The sequence below is a fragment of the Anser anser genome (genome assembly GCF_964211835.1).
Source record: "Anser anser genome assembly, chromosome: 14".
Lineage (NCBI taxonomy): Eukaryota > Metazoa > Chordata > Aves > Anseriformes > Anatidae > Anser > Anser anser.
This window is the reverse complement of record NC_139735.1, coordinates 19,254,421-19,276,618: the sequence shown is the minus strand read 5'-3', so window position 1 is coordinate 19,276,618 and position 22,198 is coordinate 19,254,421. Positions and strand designations below refer to the sequence as shown.

Below are 22,198 nucleotides of genomic sequence, written 5' to 3'. Positions count from 1 at the left end.
GTCTGTGCTGCTTCTTAACGACGGGCTCCCTGCAGGGACTGGCAGGTGGGGGTGTCTAGCACAGGGAACGGGGCTCGCTGCCTGCCTCTGCACATCCCTGGTGCGGGATGTGCGTGGGGCCGGGGCTGCCCAGCCCCTGCGGAACAAGAACTGCAGTTTTAAGCTCCGCCATCTCCTGTGGACATATATGGGGTGGGAAATGTAAGCGCCTAAACGTGAGTGACTGCTGGTTCTCTTCTGAGATAGAGGCCAGGTCTGTGTCTCAGCAAAAAAGGCTTTTCCCATGCTGGTTTGGGGAGTGCTGCTGCATTGGACTCCTACAGATACTGACCTTGCACCAGTGACTTCGGAACCAAATAAAATGAGTCAGCAAAGGCAAAAATAGCTGCAGTTAACACGGAGGCTGGAGACAGCCTGAAATTCAGCCTTCAAGGCGAAGATGGGAAACGGCAATGCAAGTGTGCCTCTCTTCAAAGATGTGTCGGTCCTTTGATTTTTTTTTTCATCACTGTTTGGAAGATACTAAGGGGAGGGAAAAGTATTTTCTACCCAACAGGTCTGCTGGCTTAGCATGGAATAGTGATTTGGGTAATTTTTATTGCCCTGCCTGAAAGGAGCTTGGAAGTCTCTGAGCAGTCTTCAGAGAGTGATTGTCCCTCTCCAAAAGCCCCCATAAAAAGAGTCAAATCTCTGTTTAAATTTCAAGGATACCCTTGAGACCATTAGCTTTGCTTAGGAACTGCAGCCCTAACCCATTAAGATAAAAATAAATAGAACTTATTTTGGGAAGAGGGAAGCGGGAACCAGCCCAAACACCAGTGAGCCGCTGCCAGCACACTGCAGATGTGCTTTTTTTTTTTTTTTTAATTTCTGTTTCTTTTGTCTCATGCATCTTCTAGTTCAAAGTGAAATTTCACAGTCTCTTTGACTCGCTGAATTTGAGGTATCATCTGATCACTTATTTAGACAAGAAAAGACTCTTCTGAAAATGTCTTGTGTTTCCCAGGAAGGCTTAAAAAAGAAAAACAAAAAGCATGGAAAATTATAGAGGTCTCTAGGAGACAAATCTCATAGGCAGAACATTGAGTGACAGGGAAATGCAGTTACTTTGGTTTCTCCAGGAGCAGGTTAAACAGAGCCAGTGACCGCCTGAAAGCAGCCCAGAGAAGAGGTGGATAGCAGATGACTTACGTAGTAAAGTGGGCAAAAAGCAAAATGAGCTCCTTAAACTGCCAGCCGGGTACAGACATCAGCAAGAAACAATGCCCAAAAGCCAGAGTTGGTCCAGAAACCTTGCAGATTCTCCATAAAGGTGTAGGGTCCTAAAGGCCCTTGGGGGCTGGACCTGGGGTTAGCCACATCTCCAGCCCCACTGCTGGGGGCTGAGCATCACCAACAGCGATCCCAGCACCGGGGGATGAGGGCAGCATTGCTCAGGCCAGGAAAGCCAGTGCCACCCGTGCCACAGCACAGTGCCTCTGCCTTCAGGGCAAAGCTGCATCCCCCAGAGACGGGAAAAATGTCTTACATGGCATGTGAGCAGTGACAGGCTGCACAGAGAGTAATAGCTACAGACAAATCCCCTCTCCCTCTGGTGCTTTCCAAGTGGGGAATTTTGCATTAGAGCTGCCCTTTTTGTTCTCAGACAATAATTAATTTGCTAAAAATGGACTTCCCCCAGTTCCTAAAATATTGAGAAAACACCGGTGTATCAGCGGCACGTGCCGTGGGGCTGTGCTGGCTCTGGCCTTGAAAGCTGCGGCCAGGGGCTTTTGCTTCTGCAGACGCCCAGCGTGCGGCTCTCTTCCAGCAAGGAGGGGCAGCCGAGCCAAACCAGCAGGCAGCCGACCCACCGTCCCCTCCCTCCCCTTTCCCACCCAGGGTGTGCAGAACCAGGACAAGTGCTTGGGCTGGGAAATGCCTCAAAGTGTATGGGTGTGCGGCAGCCTGAGCCGGAGGGAGCCAGGCTGGGTGTGTGTTACAGCAGGTGTGCGTTATGGTGTTAGCATGTTCTGTAGCAGCTTTTGGATGAAAAGCAGCCCTGGGTGTACTGGGTCTGGCTGGGATGTTAACTTTCCCTGCAGCAGCCCATACAGTGCTGTGCTCTGCACGTGGAGCTAGAACAGCAGTGGTATCACACTGGCGTTGTGTCTGCTGCTGAGCAGGGCTGGCACAGCATCAGGACTCTCTCTAACCCTCCTAGGGGGTGGGCAAAAAAGTGAGAAAGGAACATGAGCGGGGCAGCTGACCTAAACCAACCAAAGGGCTATTCCATACCATAGGATGTCACACTGGAAAAAGGAAGCAGAGGGGAGGGGCGGGCTCGCGTTGTGAAAACGTCTGTCCTCCTCCCAAACACCGGCTATGTGCGTTGAGGCCCTGCTTCAAAGACGTGGTCAAGCATCGCTCATTTGTGGGAAGTAGAGAGCAATTTCTTTCCTCTGCACTTCCATACAGCCTTTGCTTTTTTTTTTTCCCTCCCTCCCTTTTCCCCTTTCCCTTTTCCCCTATAGTTAAATTGTTTAATTAATAATAATCTTTCCTAAATAATTATTTCTTCCCCTTTAAATTATCCTTATCTCAACCCATGAGTTGTTCTTTCCTTTACGTCTTCCCCTCCTCTTCTAAGGAGGGGGAGTGAGAGCGGTTGTGGTGGAGTTCAGCTGCCTAGCACGGTAAAACCACCACACTGGGATAAAACTGCGAGGGAGGTGTTGTTGGAGCCAAAGTTGTAGTTGTTGGCTTTACATTAAAAGCCTGGAACAAATGCGTGTGCAAATGTGATAAGGAAGGAAAAGCAGCTGGAAAAAAGTCCCACTCTTAAGAGATGTGTGGAAGACAGGGCAACAGGCCAAGGGCTGCGCTTAGATCCCACTGCAGTGAGTGGCTGGGTGGTGGTGCCTTTTCAAAAATGTGTTGGAGTTACTGGAATATCCTTTTAAGACTGCTGCTAGGAAATTTTGGGTTTGCTTATTTGTCCATGGAGCAGCTTCCTTAGATTTTTTTTTTCCTGTTCCACTGAGGCCTGAAATGTGCTAGTATTTTGCAGACGCAAACCCATTACTGCCTGCCCTCTCTGGCTGTCTCTGGTTGGGTCACCTAAGAGATGTGAACAAACTTGTTTCATGTAAAATAACCAGTTTAAGTCAGAATGATATTTCTGTCTATTTCTTTGGTGCATCCACCACAACTAATGCCAACAGGAGAACGAGTACAACAATGAGGAGTTGCCTGGACATAGTGTTTTGGCCTGCGTGGAGTAATTAAAGTTATACCCCAAAATGGCATGGAAAACTGCAGCTGTTGGGGGGGCTGGGCACAGACAGTGGTTTAGTGGGCACAGAAAATGCTGTGCAAGATATAGGACCAGTTCCATTTCATTTGTAACTAATGCTACCATTCCTGCTTTTTTCTGATCCCCAAACAACTGCGCACCTAGAACAGCACATCTCTTTCATTAGCCCAGGCAGGGAAGCCATAAAGATCCAATTACAAAGAAACATGGAGAGAGCGAAAGAGTGAGCTTCTGGTGTGCCTCGAAGGCTTTGGAAGATAACACAGGATGCTAAACTTTCCAAGAAAAAATAAAGGATTCTCCTTTAACTTGTGTGCTAAAAATGTGATAGTCTTCGAATCAACGGGCTCATTCACAGTTTGCAGATCGAGTATGCCTCAGACAACCAGAACTCAACAGGGTAAAAAATGAGGTAACTGAAGCAATTACTGAAAACAATTGGGAGTTGGGGAAAATAAATGGTGAGCTTTGCCAAAGGCGAGATTCAGAGAAAGCTGCCCTGAGTGTGCTGGGTGGGTCTGTTTTGTGTTGGGAGAATTTGACTAATTTAACAGGCTACAGAATTTCCTCTCACTTCTGTGCGCACGGAAGAAACACGGTAGTTCTGAATTTCTGTTGCCTCCACTAGAGTAGACTCATTTTCATTTTAGGTTCAGGCCAAGCTCATTGACAAACTTGTTTCAAACTCATTTTAGAAAAAAAAAAAATTCAGCTTGTGCAATAGGAAATAATCATTGAATATGCAGTCATATTGCATGCCAAATCCAAGGGGAAGCAAATGGAGGAAAAATTGATCCTCATGATTAGATTCACAATGTTCTTTAATATTTAACCTCTATCCTATAAATAGAACACCACAGTTTAATCTTTTTGTCCTTTAACTGTGTAGACTGATCCAGAAGAGATCTACTTTGTGTCATTCATGTATTTTGAGTAAGATGCTACTAACTGCTTTTTTCCCTGGAACTGCTCTAGGATAGAGGCTACTGGTCCCTCTTCCCTGCAGCTTCTCTCTTGGCAGGGCAAGACAAGGCATGCTGAAAAGTAAGTTACTGTCATGTCTTCAGGTACTGAAAAGATAAACCAACCACACAAGCATGCTTAAGGTAGGATTTGGTTAATTTTTCTAATAAACGCATGGTCCTAGAGCATCTAGCATGTTACATCAGCCTCTAAAATACACGTGCCTTTAACTCTCCTCTTTTTCCCCATGTCCATAAAAAATATACACATTAACCACAAGTTTAAAGGCTGCCTAGACCAGTGACTTATTTTTTCTTCATTCTGAATTGACTCCTTTATAAAGGATCAAATCTCTAGCTACTTTTAGAGAGGTATCCAAATGGCTGAAGTAACTGGTAACATGGACCACCCTTTTGACATGTCCTTGTGCCCCAAACTGAACGTGACTCTGAACAGCCATAGGTATCTGGGCACCTAGAGGTATTGCTGGCCAGTACTTCAAACATTACGGGCCTCAGAAGAAGAGTTTACAGTTCAAACCAACTAATTCAGAAAAATCATTCAAGGTCAATTTGCGTTCAGATCATAGCAGAAGATCTCTGGAACACAGTAAAATAAAATTTTGATCATCAGTGACAATATCAGAGAACTTGTAATATAGAGCTGCATTGCAGACTAACGCAAGATTTCCATTATTAGCATTTCTGTATATTAAATTAAAATACTTACTCCTCAGAAGGTGGCTGTGAAATCAAAAACATGGCAAGACATTTAAATTTACACTTACTGTATGTAATTCCTTGTGGAAAAAAAAGAGAGTAATATTCGCTTTGAAATCATCCATAAGGTAGGAAGGTCAAGACCCGAGCTGATGTGAAAACTCAGAAAGTGAGTCACTGGTATAGCAGAAGGGAAATAATGTCCCTAATAGTTTTCCCTTTGACTTTCTAAGTCCATGTTTTTTTTGTGAAAATATAAAAGCAACCTCTGGAAAAACTAATTTCCACTCTTTAGTTTTTCCTTTCTAGTACTTGGCTATATTAACAATTCCACCTTGAACGAAGATCCTCGGTGTCACTAGTTCGGTATATTCCTTCTGCAAGTGCTAAAAGTGCTTTATATAAGATTTATTAACCTGACTGTGGACTTTTATTTTAATAAAGCTTTATTTTAAAGTCTGCATTCAGAATTAGTATTTCTGTAACAAAAATAAAGGGGAAGCAGATTTGGAGAAAAAAATAGCTTAAAAAAAGAAACCAGCCTTACAGGTGAGAGTAGGTGAAACATACTATATATATATTTTTTTTAATCATTTGCTTCTACTAACTGTAGAATATAATTCATTATTTACAAAGTTGAAATTATAATCAGGTTCTTCATTAGAAGAGCTAGAATTACAAAGTTTTCCCTGTCCTACCATTAATATAACCATACTTAATTTGGTTGTATGTAAGCCACATTTAATGAGACTGTTTAAGCTTCAGTAGAACAAATTGTCAAATCCTTCTGCTTCTAAAGCTATGGCATCAAGTTTTTCTCCCATTTTTTCAACTTTTAATAGCTACATTGGAGAATTCCCAGTTTAAGGAGGAATACTGCCAAACATATAGCAAACGCTGCATGACATCACAAGGTATTAGTCTAACACTTAGCATCCCACCATGTAACAGGATTCTGGAAGCTGTAGAAGTAAGATGTATGTTGTTTTAAAACAGAAAACCAAAAAAACTTAGATCTTCACAGCTGAAATATATGTTAACATCTGCAGAAACAATCAGAATTTAAAAGCTCTATACAGTTTCTTCTAGCCTTTTAGTTACAACAGATACATAGCATTTAAGACCTTTATATTAATTTAACCAAAACTGTACAATCAATTTTACATTTCCAAAATTCTTACTATAAAGTGATCAAATTAACTATTTTTCCTTTTAAAGCCATATGACAGGAAAGTCCATTTACAAATAAAAGTTAGACTTCAGTAGGTGTACAAATTTATCTTTGACAATTTTTGCTTTATATTAACAGCGACACCTGCCGATCACTTCTTCTGGGTAGTCAGTTTTACTGAATTTATTAAAGTCTTCATTCATTGCCAAATAAATCTGGAATTTCTGGAATTACAGCCAGCATCAGATCATTTCCCTTCCAATCGAGAGTTTAGAGTGGATGTATTCTTTTTCTTTATCATCTATATGTACACACACACACGCATATATATGTGTGTATATATCTATACACACACAGTCACAGATTATGTGCATACATACACACACATACAAAATTGCTCCAAGTACTGGACTGCTTACATCTGCTGAAAGAAGTTTTTACCAACATCTGTGTTGCAAAGAAAATCTCTGCCATTTCTGGCATTTATTAGCCACATGGAAGGTAAGCGTCTATAGACTCGTAAACAAGTATGGAAAAAAATTCCCGTGTACTGGAATGATTTTCTTCAAGGCTACTGTCCAAGAAAAGAGGCCATGGGATCATCAGGTCTCTGACGTTTCATTCTATAGGCTTCCATTTCCTCTTCTGTTGGCTCTCTGGTTTCATATACACTGTTGTATGGTCTCTTCCTCTCATCTAACTGCATAATTTCTTTAACTTGGAGGAGTCGAGCCTCTTCTGCATTTAATGCCTGAAATGGAAGAGGGAAATGGGGGGGAAATCCAAAGAAAGTTAAGCAAAAAAAAAAAAAAAAGGCAAACAAACCCAAAACCAACAACAAAAGTTTACATTATATTCTAGTATAACAAACAATTAGCAGGCAGAATGGTGGGCTAAGCAATGCACATCATGCCCACCTACAGCACACTTCACATGTGCTATTTAATGCTTATTTTTGAGCATTTAGCATAATATGATAGTAAATTAGCATTTTGCAAACAAGATAATTTAATGCCCTTCCAATTGCCAAAATCCAGTAAGAAACTCATGGGTTTTAGCTAAAATGTAATCATGATCCATAAAGTACAAAAGCAGATAAGAAAGCATGTCATCTTTGTGTTTTGTTCCCCTGTTTCAGAATGATTTTAAAATGAAAATATGCTTTTTGAAATACAAATTATCCCATTTTTCAAACCACTACTGTTGCTCCGTCTTGCTGTTGAAAAGAAATTACTCTTCTACAATGTTTTGATTAATCACAGTCTAACATTAATATCCCCTGCATACCCAAGGCAGGGTGTTGTGCTTGCACAGGGTCCATCCAGCAACAGTCAATAGATTGTGGACGGACTTACTGCATCAGCTATGAGACTGGGCCCAAGTATGGGATAAAAAGTTCTAAGTCGAGCTTTGACAATGCCTTTGTTCTTTGATCTCAAGTTGCTGTGTTCTGCAATGTCTTTGTATCTATTGCTGTAATAGGCGACTAGGAAAGAAGTATTCTGTATCTTCTAAACTAAGTCTTCCAAAACTAGACTATTTACTGCATGTTTGCCTGACAAATAGAGTCGAAGCTTTAGAACATCTAACAGCACTTTAAATTTGCTTCAGCTCAAAATTAGCATCAAAGAACAGTCCACAGAATTCCACAAGAAATGTTACAGGCTTCATAAAACTAATGTTGTAAAACATATCTGAAGTTCTTTTTGCAACAGTGCAAACTTTTTTTGCAACAGTGCAAACTCTTTTTTGCAACACTGAAGAGTATAGCGCACCTTTTTAAGTTTTTCTTGCTTCTTTTTCTCTTCACCCTCGCTGTCTGAATTTGAGCTCTTCTTATGTTTCTTCTTTTTCTTCTCTTTCTGTTTCTCTTGGTGGATCTTTAAGGCCGAAAAACAGCAGCAGTTAAGATTCTGCTAGTAAACAGTAGCAATATTCTACGATTCTATGAACTAATTTCAAGCCCTCATAGCGTTAGTAGACAGTAGGGATTTTTGAGAGTTTAGTTTTGAACAAAGATGTAAATGACACAGTAATTCAGTTTGATGGTTTTTAGACTCCTTAGAATGACTTGCATAAACTTGTAGTTATACATATGTTCGGGTCATGCAAAATGCTGAGGAAAAATATGTCCCTTCAAAAGGTAAACAACTCACCTCCATCAGTGTTTTGGGTTTTGTCATGTGTTCTTCCTCTCTGGGTTGCTCTTCTAGTAAGCTTGCTTCAGTATTCTATACAACAGAAAAGGGAGAGGATATCCATTTACAAAGCATGTTTGAAAGGGGAAGGACAAGTTAAAAAAAAGCAAAACCACCTAAAGCTTATGCAGATGAATGCCTTCCAGCTCTACTCAAGTAATTAAAAAAGACAATACTTACAGCAATTTCTTTCCCAGCTTCTCCTGTACAGTACGAGTACTTGACAAACGAGTGGCAGCATTTGTAACCCCACTTGCCTTCTTTCCAGTAAGAACCCCAAATGCACTGCAAGAAAAGACACCACAGCAGTTACATCTATAATAATACTCCCATAAGAAGCAGGCTGCAAATTATTCCTGACATCATTTCCTCACTTCCTGATAAGCAACCTATTCAAACAGTCCAGAAGGGGAAGTTATGAGAAACACTTTTGCAATTTTACCTTAGTCTTACAGGTATGGTTTCAAAAAAAAAAAAAAAAGGAACAAAAAACACAGCAACTTCCTCAAATTCATTCACATTGCAATCATGAGAAGTTAAAATTCCTCCTTAGTAGTAGATGAGTGTGTCACATTTAGGGAAGGAGAAGTTTATCTACTTGGTGTTTTAACTATATTGCACTGCATCTACTACACCTCTTTCCCTTCCAAAGGAAGATTTTTTTGATATATATGTGTGTGTGTATATCTATCTATCTATCCATACATAGATATAGATATATATCTATTTACTTCAAGTAAGTACTTACTGTATGGTTGTTGATCTTCACATCTTCTTCATATTTAGAGCACGCAATAGCTTTCTCTTGTCCTTTGATAACTGTCCCATGTCTAGAATACTCCACGTAATCTTCTGTTTGAGCTAACAGCAATTCAGCTGGTGGGGTATCTAGATGTTCTTGTCCTCCATACTATAATACAAAAGAAATGACATATGATAATTTAGCTTAAAAAAAAGTCTATGTAGTTAAGCACACATGTAAAAAATTTCATCTTTGGTGCCTTCTCTGTCCACACCTCTAGAACAAAATACAACAAAAGAAGTAGGTAGAGACAATTTAATCTTTAGTGAATAGCTAAGAGAACTATGTATCCTCTCACAGCCACTGACGTTTTCTTCTATTCCTGGAGAATTACACCGGTAATATTTCTTACTTTAGAGATTATTTCTAAGCGGGAAAACTTTTCAGACCAAACCAAAAGGTGGAAAAATACAACCTTGGTATAACCAGAGCAGTATGTTCCTCCCCCCGCCAAACTTGCATCTAAGATTTGGATTCCTCCTCCATACCGGTGTCGGATTTTTCACTAGAGAAATTCTGACAGTTAAGGGAAGAGCTCCCAGTAATCCAAAGAAACACTAACAGATCTTCAAAGGTTCCTATGTTAAATAATATAATGAATCCAATAGATGAGATTATATATATACACACAATAAAGCTCATCAGAACAGCTGATGCATTTTCACATAGCAGTAGTAGTAGTATGTATTTCTTCCCTAAGAACCAGAATTCAAACTCGACAGAATTCTTATTAAATAAAACCAAACATCTATTACCTTCTCTAAGATGCTTTCTTTCTGCTGTGCCTTGAAATCTTCTTTTTTCACTTTGAAGGATTTATAGAGTAGCTCTAGTTTTGTAGGGTCCGCTTGAAGATGCACTTCTGAGCCTTTGTCATAAGCCTCCCAAGCAAACACTGTGTTCACAAGAAGCAATGTTTATTCTCAAAATACATTCAAATTATTATCTTTAATTTTTTAATAGTTTGAAAGACAATTTCAATCTAGAAAGATTTCTCTTTTGCAAAAAAAAGTGTTGCTAACTTAAGTCTTTAAAACCCATTCTTTAAAAACAGAACAAAAAAACAAACCCCATGAAACCACAGAAAAATAAACACTTACACTGAGTCTGTGCCATTGAAATGGTATCTCCAGTGTAACGAACAAAGTTGTCACCTGCATAACCAACTCTGCAGGAAAGAACAATATTATTTTTGGCATGCAAATAACATGATTTTCTTTTAAGCAAATCATATAACACCAATAGGAAAGTAAAAATTTTCTTTTATGTCCTGAGTTACAAACGGAGGGAGAGAAGCATTCGTTCAATACATGAAATTAAAGTCTAGGCTCACAATAGAGTCATGACAGTATTAGACAGCACTTTAGAGTACTCATGCTACAGAGTCTTGGAGCTGTGTGGGATACCATGAGTCAGGCCTGGACCTAATTGCACAATAATTGCACAAGTGGTACGTGATACTGTAGCACTGACCCCTGCTTTTGGATTTGTGAATCTCTCCTTCTGCTCAGGCAATTTCAAGCTACGAAATACCTTTACTGCCCTGTTACCTTTTGCACACCCCTTGTAGAGGTTGACAAAGAGCAGATGGAACGCAGGCTGAAAATGAAAACAGTGGGAAACTGAATTGTCAACATTATTTCATCTCCCAAAGCCACTCTGAAAAGCTTAGTCTGCAGTGCTGTTGCAGAAACACAGACTGAACAAAGGTCAAATTACGACTCTGGAGAGAAATGAAAGCATCTTCATCTGAAAATAAAATTGACTGGCATTATTCTTGCTGGAGACAGGGAGAGGTGGAAAGAGCATTATTTGCTAGCATTTAGCCACTGCCATTCTATTTCAGGCAGCAAGCTAATCCAATTACAGTACCCTGAAAAACATTTCTACTCATAGCCTGTCTACTCTGTATGTCCACAGAGCAACATGGGTCAAGGCAGGGTCACAGCTCAAGTGCTTGACTTGGGTTTTAAGCGAGACAGCCTTATGTGCAACCCAAAGCCTGCCTGTGGCACTCTGTAATCGTCTATCTAGACAATGCCAAAGTTTTCAGACTTTTTCTGTGCAGACTCCATTAATACACGGGGAGCTTTTGATCCTAGTTCAGGCATTTAGTCAGATACCACAAATACTCCAGGACAGTCTCCAGGGCTGAATGCATCCCAACAAAAAAGGCGTTGAAATTTTAGATCCATTACTGAAAATACTTTACGTGTACAACATTACTGTTTACCGATATCTCTTCTACATACAACAGTGTTCTAATCCTTGATCTATGTCAGATTAGTACACAAAATGGTAGTTCCTGCATCCCTGAGGATTAAAGCCCACTATCACTAACACACTAATTTTACATACTAAAACAAAAAAAGTGTTAATAAATAAAACATTTTTTCCATGTTTACTATAAAGCATTATTGAAAGACTCTTCTATCCGTAACTGACTAGGGATTCATTAATAAAAAGACACACAGATATGAAATAAAATACAAAACTTTTAGAGCAGTCTCCTTTTTAAGACTTTGTTGGGTACACAAGCATGACCCTGTTTTAACTTACTCATCTGGATTCTTGCCTGTATTGGCATATGGGTTCTCTCTCATCGCTCTTGTTTTGGGATCGTAATAAGCTGAGTTTGGATCTAGATTCCTTAGGTACTAGGGAAAAAAAAGAAAAACACAAACATACAACATAAAAGATATTCGATTAAAATTTATGATTTTTAAAGAATTGAAATTACTGCTATATCCCCCAGCTTAGACATTTTAAAATAACGGAATATCTGTGCAAGAGATAGACCTTGAAGAAGTTATAACATGAGCAGGAAGAGAACTGTTGACAGACTTTAACCTCTAAGCCCTCAAAACACACTAATAATTGAGGGTATGAGTTTTAAAATTAACTAATATGAATATAAAAGGAAAAAATAAAGTTCTTTACTCACTTTTGCAATATCTTCCCGAATACGTAAATTTCGGACTGTGATACGTCTTTTAGAGTCAAAGTTCTGCCCAGGCATATCAATGTCATCTGCATATTTATCTTCGTCTTCATCTTCACTGTTACGCTCTCTTTCCTGAGGAGAGAAACAGAAAACTTCCCAGAGACAAGTACAAGAATCTGATTTTAGTGGTTTCATTAAAAAATGGGCCTAAGCATGCAAATCTATCATGCAGATACACTCAGCATTTCAGAAATACTGATTAAGGGACTTCCATTTCCTCCAGTTACAAAAATGTAACTGTGACAATATTAAACCAATAGTTATCTAGGGCAAAATATACCATGCAAATAACAATGTTATTTGCTCGCACCCCTATGGTTTGACAACACATATGACTTAAACAAAAAACCCTCGATGAAATCCAACAACCTCTTCCAAAAGGGAACAGACAACCAGTGGCATGAACCCAACATTGAAACCCTTATGCCACCCTTGTTTTGCTATTCCACTAACTACGGGTCTTTTTTTCCTGCCCATGGTGTGATGCAGTGGGTAATCATCTTACTGTCTGGGAATTTGGTTCCTCTTCTCCCCACTGGTGTCTTGGGGAGTTCTGCAGCAAACAAAGAGCACATCAGCAGAGAAGAAGAGAAGACAAGACAGTGCAGATAGGAAAAACGGCAGAGAGATAAAGACCAATCAAAGCAGAGCTTTGAGGCTGGTTGCGAAAATACAATTTACTTGTAGCACAAAATGCACAAAGATCACTCCATTTTGAATATTCTAAAATAGAGTTGGTAAGTATCACTATTACAGACACAAGCTGGAGACCTTTTCACTGGATTACAAACCAAATTTCTAGAATTTGCTTTTCTTGCAAAGGCTTTGAACTGTCACTTTGATCTAAAGCTTGTTATACCTCTGAACACTAATGGTTTAGACTAGAATATTTCGTATCATGTAAATATAACTAAGATTCACCTCTAAAAGCTTAAAAAAATCTATATTAAAGAGATATGTATGCAAGTATTTTGTTATGACTGACATGAATAAATTATGGCTTCTGATTCACGCTTGGTAATCTAGCGAAACACAGCCAGATTTTTTATTAACCTTTTTAGCCCTTAACCTGAGAGTAATTGCCATGGCAAAGCTGTCCAAAAAAAAAAGTATATGGAAACTAAAAATGTTTGTGGTGAATACAGGCATCAAAAACAAACAAAAAAACACTTTTCTACCCGTAAGATCAGTAGTCTGTATTTTGTGTTGGGTCAGAAATTTAGTTCATTCTGCCATCTAGTGACAAAATGAAAGGTGATAATCATGGAAAATGGAGACCCAATCACATGTGGTCTATTAGTTGATGGTGGTTTTAAATTTTATTTTTTTTTTTTTAAGAATACCAATTAAAAAAATACTTCTGACCAGTAACAATCTCTGCTTTTTCACTACTTCATAAACTTAGAATATTATCATGAATGACTTTAAAAATCTGAATTTTGTATCAAAGATTATCAAAAGTGGTGCCTATAACCTAAGGGGAGCTTGTAGAAGTTAACAGAAGATGCGTACTCTTCAGTTACATGCCAGAGGGAAGTAGATATGTATGTTCAGCCTTCAAATAATCAGACACACTGCAAGTAGTCAAAGCAATGACTGAAGAAGAAACAAGTTTGGGTTTAAGATAAAATACCTTCCTATTCCTATTTATACTAAGCATTACTAAAACAATCTGCATAACAATCAGTGCTCCAATATCAGTCAGACAAAACAGTCCTTAAATACTTAAAACATGTCTCTGTGTGAACTGAATTACATGAAAAACAAGCTTTCTGAGCCAAAATTCCACATCATTAATTTTAGAAGATTAATAATCAAAAGGAATTTTTGCCCAAAAGGCAAGTACTGTCATTTAGAAGAAGGTATTCTGAATTCTTGTATGTGACAAAATAAGCTGGTGCTAGGAAGAGCTTTAAATTACTGAAGAGTATAAAAAGCAGTAGAAAAACAAGTACAGAGAATAAAAGCATCAGAGAAGTAACCTGTTCTATTTTCACTCAGCCTAAACAAAAATAAATTAGGAGTTTGATTTACTTACCACTTGCTCCAACTTTCCTGATGCTAACTCTTCCTGAAGCTTCTGCGCTTTCAGTGTACGTTTGGCCTGCATATCATGCAAATGCATTTATTTTGTCTTTTAATAGCAAGTACGTAGTAACTTCATAAGCATTTCTCGTGATCGCTGCCATTTAAAATCTATTCATTATTATAAGAAAACAGAAATTTAATTCTTTGGGTGCTCGTAAAAAAAAAAAAACAGCAGCCTAGAGGTAGTCTCCTCTACACCTATGCTTAACCACACTACTTTTAAAGCCTCAAGGAAACTACATATACTAACCATTTTACTGTTTTATATTACGTTGGTAAATAAACCAATTTACCAGAGCTTATGCAGCTATACCATTACTATGTCCATCATAATTAAAGAAAATACAGCTTATTTTAGTTCAGTAGTTTTTAACAACAACTATGCTTTGTTATTGTGTCCTCATAATCTAGTTAAGAATTTCAGTGCTTAAGGTAGTTCATGACAGATGCTGCAAGCATTTATGATTCACACAGGAACCATCAAATTCTATCATCTAAAATGATGTTTTAAAGCAGCATGAAGTTATTTTTTACATGTATTTGACATCACTGAACCACAGAGACATGTACAAATAGTTTCCTGCTCCACAATGGGAAGAAAAAGGATTCTTCAGTAAAAAAAAAAATACGAATGATCTTACAAATACAGCTTTATTGACTCTAGGTAGTAAAGACAGCTTAAAAATTCCTTTCTTGCCTGCAATTTAATGTGCATCTTGGTTAATAAACTCTAGAACTTGTCTAGTAAAAGGTAAGCAATCCGGAGAGACACTTCATTTACTGCAGACCCATACTCAGTTGTCTGTTCTGATTTCAACTTTCAGTTCAAGTGAAGTTTGCTATCAAACACAGAATCCACCCCGCTTTCCATTATGAATACCGCACAAGGTCCAACATTAACAGTGCACGTAGCAAGCACTCCTCCACCTAGTGAAGCCAAACGCTGAACTTTTCCCAGTAAACTATAAGCTATAAACTATAAACTATATAACCTACGCACCAGATCAACCTTGGCATATTCCTCTACAATCTTCATGTGCTCTTCTGGGTTATAGCCATTCCAACGATCTCGCTTTCCATCGTAATCAAACATCAGTTCAGGTTGCACATGTTCATCTGGTGCAATATTCATGCCTGTGTATTTTGCTCCAACTTTCCTGGGTCTCTGAATAAATAAATAAATAAATGCATTGGTCAATTAGATTGGAATATGCTGCTTGCTAAGATACACACCTTTAAAAACAATATCAATTTATATAAAATTTATTAAAAAAATCAAGCTAAATTCAACACAGTAAGCCTCCAAATTCTAAGTAAATGTGAGCAGTTCAATTCTGTATTTTAAAGTAATACAACCAACTCAAAAATACCAATTACTGACTCAATTTTCAACAGTTAAAGAAGCGATTAGTTTCTGCAGACTGCTTCTAGCTGACGTGAAACAGACAGCCACAACAGCATCTGAGTTAAAATAAATTAACATGAAGAACTAAAAGCCAAACACTTTTACCTTTTATTTTAGTGCTTATCACAAACAGAAATGATGAACACCACCCTGAACAGTAGTTATTTTTTTCTTCACTTTTCTCTTGTTTCTCCTACAGAACTATTGTTTTAGAATCTTTCAAACAGAATTTTGATACTTGTAACCTTTTTTAAAGTAACTTTTTCAAAATAGTAGTTTTTTACTTTAGCTAGCTATTTTTCATTAAGATTAGAACTCATGTTGTTTTCAAAGCCATTAAAACATCAACAGTGGTCAAGTTTACCTCCATGCAGTCTTTCTTTTTGTGTGTCAACGCACCACAGTTCTCACAAGCTCCTTTACGGTATCTGGTAGCTATTGCATGCTAAACAACAGAAAAGACAAGTATTGTACAAGCTTGCGGCAACATTCATATATGTGTTTCTATCAACTAATTCATTTTTTTCAATACCACTAAAGCACATATGCTCTAGCCAAACCCAAAATGCTTATTTTTGTTATCACCAAACACAGGAACATGTCTGCTGAATACAAATTCCCAGCTCTTGCCCCCCTCAGAAACACAGACCTAGAAATTGCAGGATGTCAATGACTCTTATTTCCTCAAACAAAACCTTTATTTCAGGACAAAAACATTCTGCACACCTCTTGAACTCCTCGTTTGTACCAATCTCCAGAAGAGCTGTACTGTTTCTGCTTCTCTGGCTGGGGTCTCTGATGCTTTAGCGTAGGCCTTTTAGAAGGATCTATGTACCATGGCACTGAAGAAATGTACTGAGGAATATGAGGATTGATATCTCTGTAAAAGATGTCATGAAATAAATACGTGGCACAGGAAAAAATAAAAAACACACCTCGCAATTTAGCCTAACAAATAACTCTTACATTAAGTTCAATGCTTTAAAAGTGATAATAATCACTGAAACTATAATGCTGTAAGTAAGGTCATCTCAAGTATGCAAACAGACTTCCTTGAGATTTTGTTACCATTAATTCACCTAAACTCCTGACTCCAAACTAAATACTTCATTCTATGCAGTTACTGAGAACGAGAACATTAATGCTTCTCTTTCCGGAGGCCATGGGATGGTGAGCAGGGGCCTTGTAGATGCCACAAAGAAAAGGAATAAACAACCTGTAAAGTCCCCCAGTACTGTGTATACCCCTTGTAAAACACCCCTTGTAGGGGTTCGCATAAGGGGGGCAGCACCCAACAGATCAGGTAAACATAGATTTATTGGGCTAGCACCCCAACAGACCGGGTAAACAGCGAACGCTTCGTTTTGGAAGCAGAAACGCCGGTTTTCTGAGGAAGGCCGGAACGTTCAAAGTAAATTCATGAACCCGCGCAGCTTCCTCCCGCAGCGCAGTGCGCCCCCCAGAGCGCTGCCATCCCGCGCCAAACAAGACCGCTTTGTGGCCTGCCCCTTTAACCAGCACGCTAACAAAACTTACTTCCCTTCTTCGTCCACTTCAGCAGGCGCGTTCCCCAGCTTTCTCTGTTCCTCCAGCTCCTTCTTCTTCCTCCAGTCTTCCCTCGTCATCTTCTTGGGCTCCTCCAGGCCCACCTCGCCCGGGCCCCCCGCGGCACTGCCGCTGGCTGCCGCCCCAGCCGCCATTTTGTGTGCCTCCAACCGAGACCCCCGCACGGAGCCGGCCCGACGCCGCCGGGCAGCACGCCTCGCGCAGCTTTACTTCGTCGCTTTTCCACCCTTCCCCTCCTCCAGCGACGCCACGGGCCCCTCCACACCACCGAGGTGACGGAGCGGTGACTGAGAGGTGACGCAGCGACACTGCACCCCTACCGCCCCCAGCCTTCCCTGTCGCCCGTCTCCCAGCTAGGCCTCAGCACCGCGCCGCCACCCCACCATGCACCGCGGCTCCTCCTCGAGCCCCGCCCCTTAAAGGCACCGCCCCCCGAGGCGGCCTCACGCCGGTACCGCAGCAACGCGGCGGCGTCGGGGGCGGGCTCGCTCCTGCCCGGTCCTGCCCTGCCCACTAGCGCCGCTGAGCCAATCGGGTGCCTGAGCGTTAGTCGAAGCAGCCAATGGGAGAGGCAGAGGCGATTTAAAAGCTGGTGGCGGGACGGCGGCGCCTCAGAGCCAGCGCCGCTGCTGCAGCTGGGGGTTCTGCTGCTGCCTGCCCCAGGTGAGTGGGGCTGGGGCGCAGTGAGAGCGGCTCGGGCAGGCCCTGGGAGGGGGCAGCGAGGGAGCGCTGGGCGCTCCCCCATGGGCAGGGACGCCTCCCACTGGGTCGGGTTGCTCAGGGCCCCACCCAGCCTGGCCGTGAGCACCTCCAGGGCTGGGGCACCCGCAGCTTCTCTGGGCAGCCCGTGCCAGGGCCTCGCTACCCTCCCGGTATTGCTCTCCTTGGTGGGGTAAGCAGCAATAAACACCATAGAAAAGCGAGGCAGTGACCCAAAGATATCGGGCCTTGCTGTGTAGGATTGTTAGGGAGACTTTGCAACTTTCTCAAATCCATGGGGGATGTGAGCTTGCTATCTGCTTGGTTACTTTCAGCCATAAGTCTCTAGTCAAGCTCCTATGACTTGAAGCATGTCGTTCTCCACTCAGAAACCTCAGTGCTGTCTATGACAAAAGCCAGGTGATTTTCTCATCTTCCTCTTCTTGGAACTAGCTCTGTTGCCTGTAGTGCTGCTTAAAAACTGTGCTGAAAGAAATAATAAGAACTTATTTCTTCTCTCTCTGTATGCCTTTCTAGAGTGGTCTCACCAGCCTGAAGATGACAACGCTAATCTTCTTAGATAAGGAGAATGGTGAAGTTGGTGCTGCTAAGAATCAGTTAAGACGCCCTTCAGGATCATGTGCGTATATGCCCTGCTAAAGTAGTGGGGAACAGAGTAAGATGCATGAGTTGGGTTTCATTATTCACCAATTTGAATAGAGAGCAGAACTGGTTAATTAGATATAAAAATAAAACTAAGCTTATCAATTGTTATGAAAGTGAAAATTACTTGCCTTTCATAGAGAGGGCTTATGCTTCTGAATTATAAGTAGAGAATGACAATTTGCTTTCTAGCATGTGCACCTAATGAAGCAGGCTTTAGGGTTGACATGGTGCTAAAGCTTGCTCTTTCCTCCCCCAGCAAAAGTCTTGTCTGAAAGAACTCAAGTCAGTACGCCACTTCCTAAAAAAACAATTAAAACATCTCCAGCCACATCACACTCTGTCAGAAAGGCTCTTGGAAACGTGAACAGGACTGTAGGAGTCACAAGCAAGAAAGAGCAGATGAGACAGAAAAATCTACCTTGCACTGCAAAGAAAGTAAGTACAACTGCCTTCCATAAGGGTGGGTGGGAAGGAAGGAAGGGGTGCAGGGCTTACCTACATAGATACAAGGCATACAACAGCTTAGCGAATATGTAAAGGTAAAGAAGTGGCTCTAAAGAAAATGTTGCCTGAGTTACTGTCTTGTTCACATTTTAATTAGTAGGGCTTTAATATAATGAGCCTAAATGTTGTACAGCAGAGATTTGTTGCCAGTGCATATGGTACAGTTACAAAAGCGAAGCAGCATAAGGGCAAATGCTTCAGCTACTTTGCATAGAAGGTGTTAGAATTTAGATGTAACTGAGGACTGTATGACAGTATTCTTGTCTATAAAGCTGTCCAGCACAGAAAAGACAAAAAGGATACTACATTGAAAAAACAGATTAGCTCAAGTAATGTATCTTTTCCTTGTTAAGGTTGCTGAAAAGACTGCTGGATTAGAGAGCCAGGATGTGATACTTGAAGAACCCTTCCCTGAAATAGAAAAAATATTTTGCTATGATCCTGGAGGTAAGAACTCTTGGGGTAATTATTAAAACAAAGAATCAGGCTTTAAGGGTTGACGCTGTAAGAATGGCCAAGCTGCAGTGGTAAACAACCTGATGATGTGCTTCTCCAGAGTCCATTCTTAAGCATAAGGGTATTTACCATTTTTTGAAGCACCACCTCATTTGTGTTTGAATGTTTTAACTGCAATAGTTGTGCTCCAAACATGTAGTAGTCTCCATGTCTGTTATAGTGGCAGGAAGCTAGTTCCAAATAACCAAGTTATAGTTCTTAATTCATTAAATGGCATCTAGCAGGCAACTATATAAAGGGCTACTTGAATGTAGACTTCTCCTAAGAGTGTATGCCAAGATGGTACTCTGTAACTGAAGAGAAATCCCTACTCTGTAGGATAAAATAGTTGAAACTTCTAAAACTGGTCATCTCTGTGGTGGGGAGAGCTATCTCAGTCCTTTACAATGTGCCTTCAAACAGTCCAGGTTATGTTGAAGTAAATGTGCAAAAGCTATTGTACTGAAGACTGTTTTAGTGTTGGTTTACACATGTGCTGCTTGATGTAGTTGACAGTGTAGTGATTGAAAAGAAATTCCTAAAAGCTCCTGCTTTACACTAGCAGTTACATACACTTTGATAAGTGTTAGCATAGAAGATTTTGTGGGCAGCTAAGGCGTAGCTGCAAATGAGCACCCTCATTTACCTCACCCTCAGTTACAAGATGTAACTAACAGACTGAGTCGTTCTGGAACTACTTTCACTTCATTTAATCTAGGATGACTTGCAGCTTCCCATGCTACTGTACACTGTTACTATACTAGTGTCTCTCCCAAACAGACTTTGAGAATTTTGATCTTCCTGAAGAGTACAGAGTAAGCGATATCAACCTGTATGGTGCTCCTCTCCAGATATTTACAAGCACCTCTGAAAAACCTCTGAACATGGTTCCTTCACCTGTGAAGACTGAAGAGATATCATGGGAGTCTAGTAAGTGGAAAACCAGCATGAGTTTCAGTGCATACAGTGCTCATTAGTGGTCTGGGAGGGAAGCTAGTTGGCTGCAAGAGTGAACTGTCATCACTTTCATAAGCGCCAGAATAGGACACTCATATCAAGCAACTCTTGGTGTATAGCCAAGCTGAATTTAACTGGTCAACTCCACTGATAGTGGTCTCAAAGCCATATTGCTGTGTAGCTTTCTGCAGTGTATTGCTAAATGACTAGTTTGGACGAATTGTCCAACAGTATTTCCCATAGTCATTTGAGTGGCTTATGCGAACTCACTAGGAGCTAGCTTGTATGAGACTAAAATTCTGGGCTTCATGAGAAACTGATTTGCTCTATTTCTAACTTTCAGACTTGCTACAATCAACTACTGACTTCATTTCTACACTGGATGAGATCATTGATATGCCACCTATGAACCTATGAGCTTTAAAAACATTCTGAAGCTTCTGTTGAATTCTATACTTTTAATTATACTTTTAATAAAGGCTAGTTTAATGTGTGTATTACAGGACTTCTCTCTTTTCAGTAGAGCTAATATACCAAGTGTATAAGATGCAGGTAGTAAAATACTGCTTTGAAAACAAGGCTATCTGACAAGCTATGAAAGCTGCACATGTAAAATCATTTTTGATATAATGCAAATTACTAGAACTAGTACTGCTCTGACACTCTTACTTCTTGCACATGTTTGCTCTTCTCAGTGGTTGTCTAGGAGGGCATCTTAGATCCTTATGTAGATGTGTACTTCCACTTAGTCTTCTATTTGTCGCTGCATTATGTGGCTTTCACTGTTGGTATTGTCTATGCTGTGTGAGGCAAGGATGGAAGAACCCTCATCCTTCATGTCACAAGTGCAAATTCAATAGTTTCTTCTTTCACACTTGTAATGGTCTCAGTTCCTTTTCATAATGGTTTAAGACACGTCCACCTTTTGGAGGTGGTATGACTTACAGTTGGCTGCTATCCAGCATTGGATAAAACTTGGTTTGGGGTGACTTTACTTCATTAGGGTTGCAATAGGCTACTCCATCGTAGTGCAAGTTTTATGAAGGTTGTACAGGCGATTCCTGATATCTTCTATAAACAGCTGCTCGAAGTTCAGGGGAAAAGAAGCAGTATGATCACTTGCAATGTCTGTGCAAGTTAGTGTGCCAGAGACAAGGCTAAATTAATAGCAAATGAAGTTACTTAATGCATACAGCTGGACTTCTGATCTTTATTTTTCCTCTAGGCAGCAAGAAGTCAGTTCAGGAGCAGAGTTCCTAGTGAAAGTCAGGAATCCTACCCACTACTAAATTTCTTATGCTTCCAGTTTTGCAGATGAAACTAGCAGTTGGCCTTAAGATTTAACTTGCATTTATAGTTTCTGGGGAATACTCTGATCTACTTGAATTTCAGCAGCCTGAGCTGCTTTCAACTCATCTTTACCACGAGTCAATGGTGTGACTTTCTGGTGATTTGCTAAGATGGGAGGTCTTTCTGCTCTTGCATGAGGCACCTGAGCTCTAGTATCCTGAACAGGAACAACCATGTCAAACTTAATGTAATTGTGACTGGCAAATAAGGGATGGAAACTTCTCCACAGCTTTGTTTTTGTGGTTGGTAGGTATGTACTTCAGATGACTTATTCCAGGGCTGGAGGCAAGTAGGTGTAAGAGAAGCAGTTTAATGA

General features: G+C 40.3%; 2 protein-coding genes across 4 annotated transcripts; one reads left to right on the top strand and one right to left on the bottom strand.

The window, feature by feature from the left end:
• Window positions 1-5,405: 5,405 nt before the first annotated feature.
• Window positions 5,406-17,623, bottom strand: SLU7 (SLU7 homolog, splicing factor). Of its 2 annotated transcripts, XM_083798119.1 has the most exons (15): window positions 17,182-17,623; window positions 16,372-16,525; window positions 16,010-16,090; window positions 15,241-15,405; window positions 14,191-14,256; window positions 12,658-12,705; window positions 12,093-12,224; window positions 11,708-11,805; window positions 10,249-10,316; window positions 9,904-10,043; window positions 9,095-9,256; window positions 8,527-8,631; window positions 8,305-8,379; window positions 7,924-8,028; window positions 5,406-6,899 (listed from the first exon to the last, which is right to left on the bottom strand). In XM_083798119.1, exons 1-15 carry the CDS (start codon window positions 17,343-17,345, stop codon window positions 6,720-6,722), a joined length of 1,743 nt encoding a protein of 580 aa, XP_083654245.1. In that variant the 5' UTR covers window positions 17,346-17,623; the 3' UTR covers window positions 5,406-6,719. The 2 variants fall into 2 exon arrangements, with proteins under 2 accessions (XP_083654245.1, XP_083654246.1); XM_083798120.1 differs by lacking the exon at window positions 12,658-12,705.
• A 112-nt stretch (window positions 17,624-17,735) lies between these two features.
• On the top strand, window positions 17,736-21,029 carry PTTG1 (PTTG1 regulator of sister chromatid separation, securin). 2 transcript variants are annotated; one of them, XM_083798156.1, is made up of 6 exons: window positions 17,736-17,874; window positions 18,448-18,550; window positions 18,833-19,011; window positions 19,434-19,527; window positions 20,356-20,505; window positions 20,876-21,029. In XM_083798156.1, the coding sequence occupies exons 2-6, from the start codon at window positions 18,469-18,471 to the stop codon at window positions 20,947-20,949; spliced, it is 579 nt and encodes a 192-aa protein (XP_083654282.1). In that variant the 5' UTR covers window positions 17,736-17,874; window positions 18,448-18,468; the 3' UTR covers window positions 20,950-21,029. The 2 variants fall into 2 exon arrangements, with proteins under 2 accessions (XP_083654282.1, XP_083654283.1); XM_083798157.1 differs by lacking the exon at window positions 17,736-17,874 and adding an exon at window positions 18,250-18,330.
• The last annotated feature ends 1,169 nt before the right edge of the window (window positions 21,030-22,198 follow it).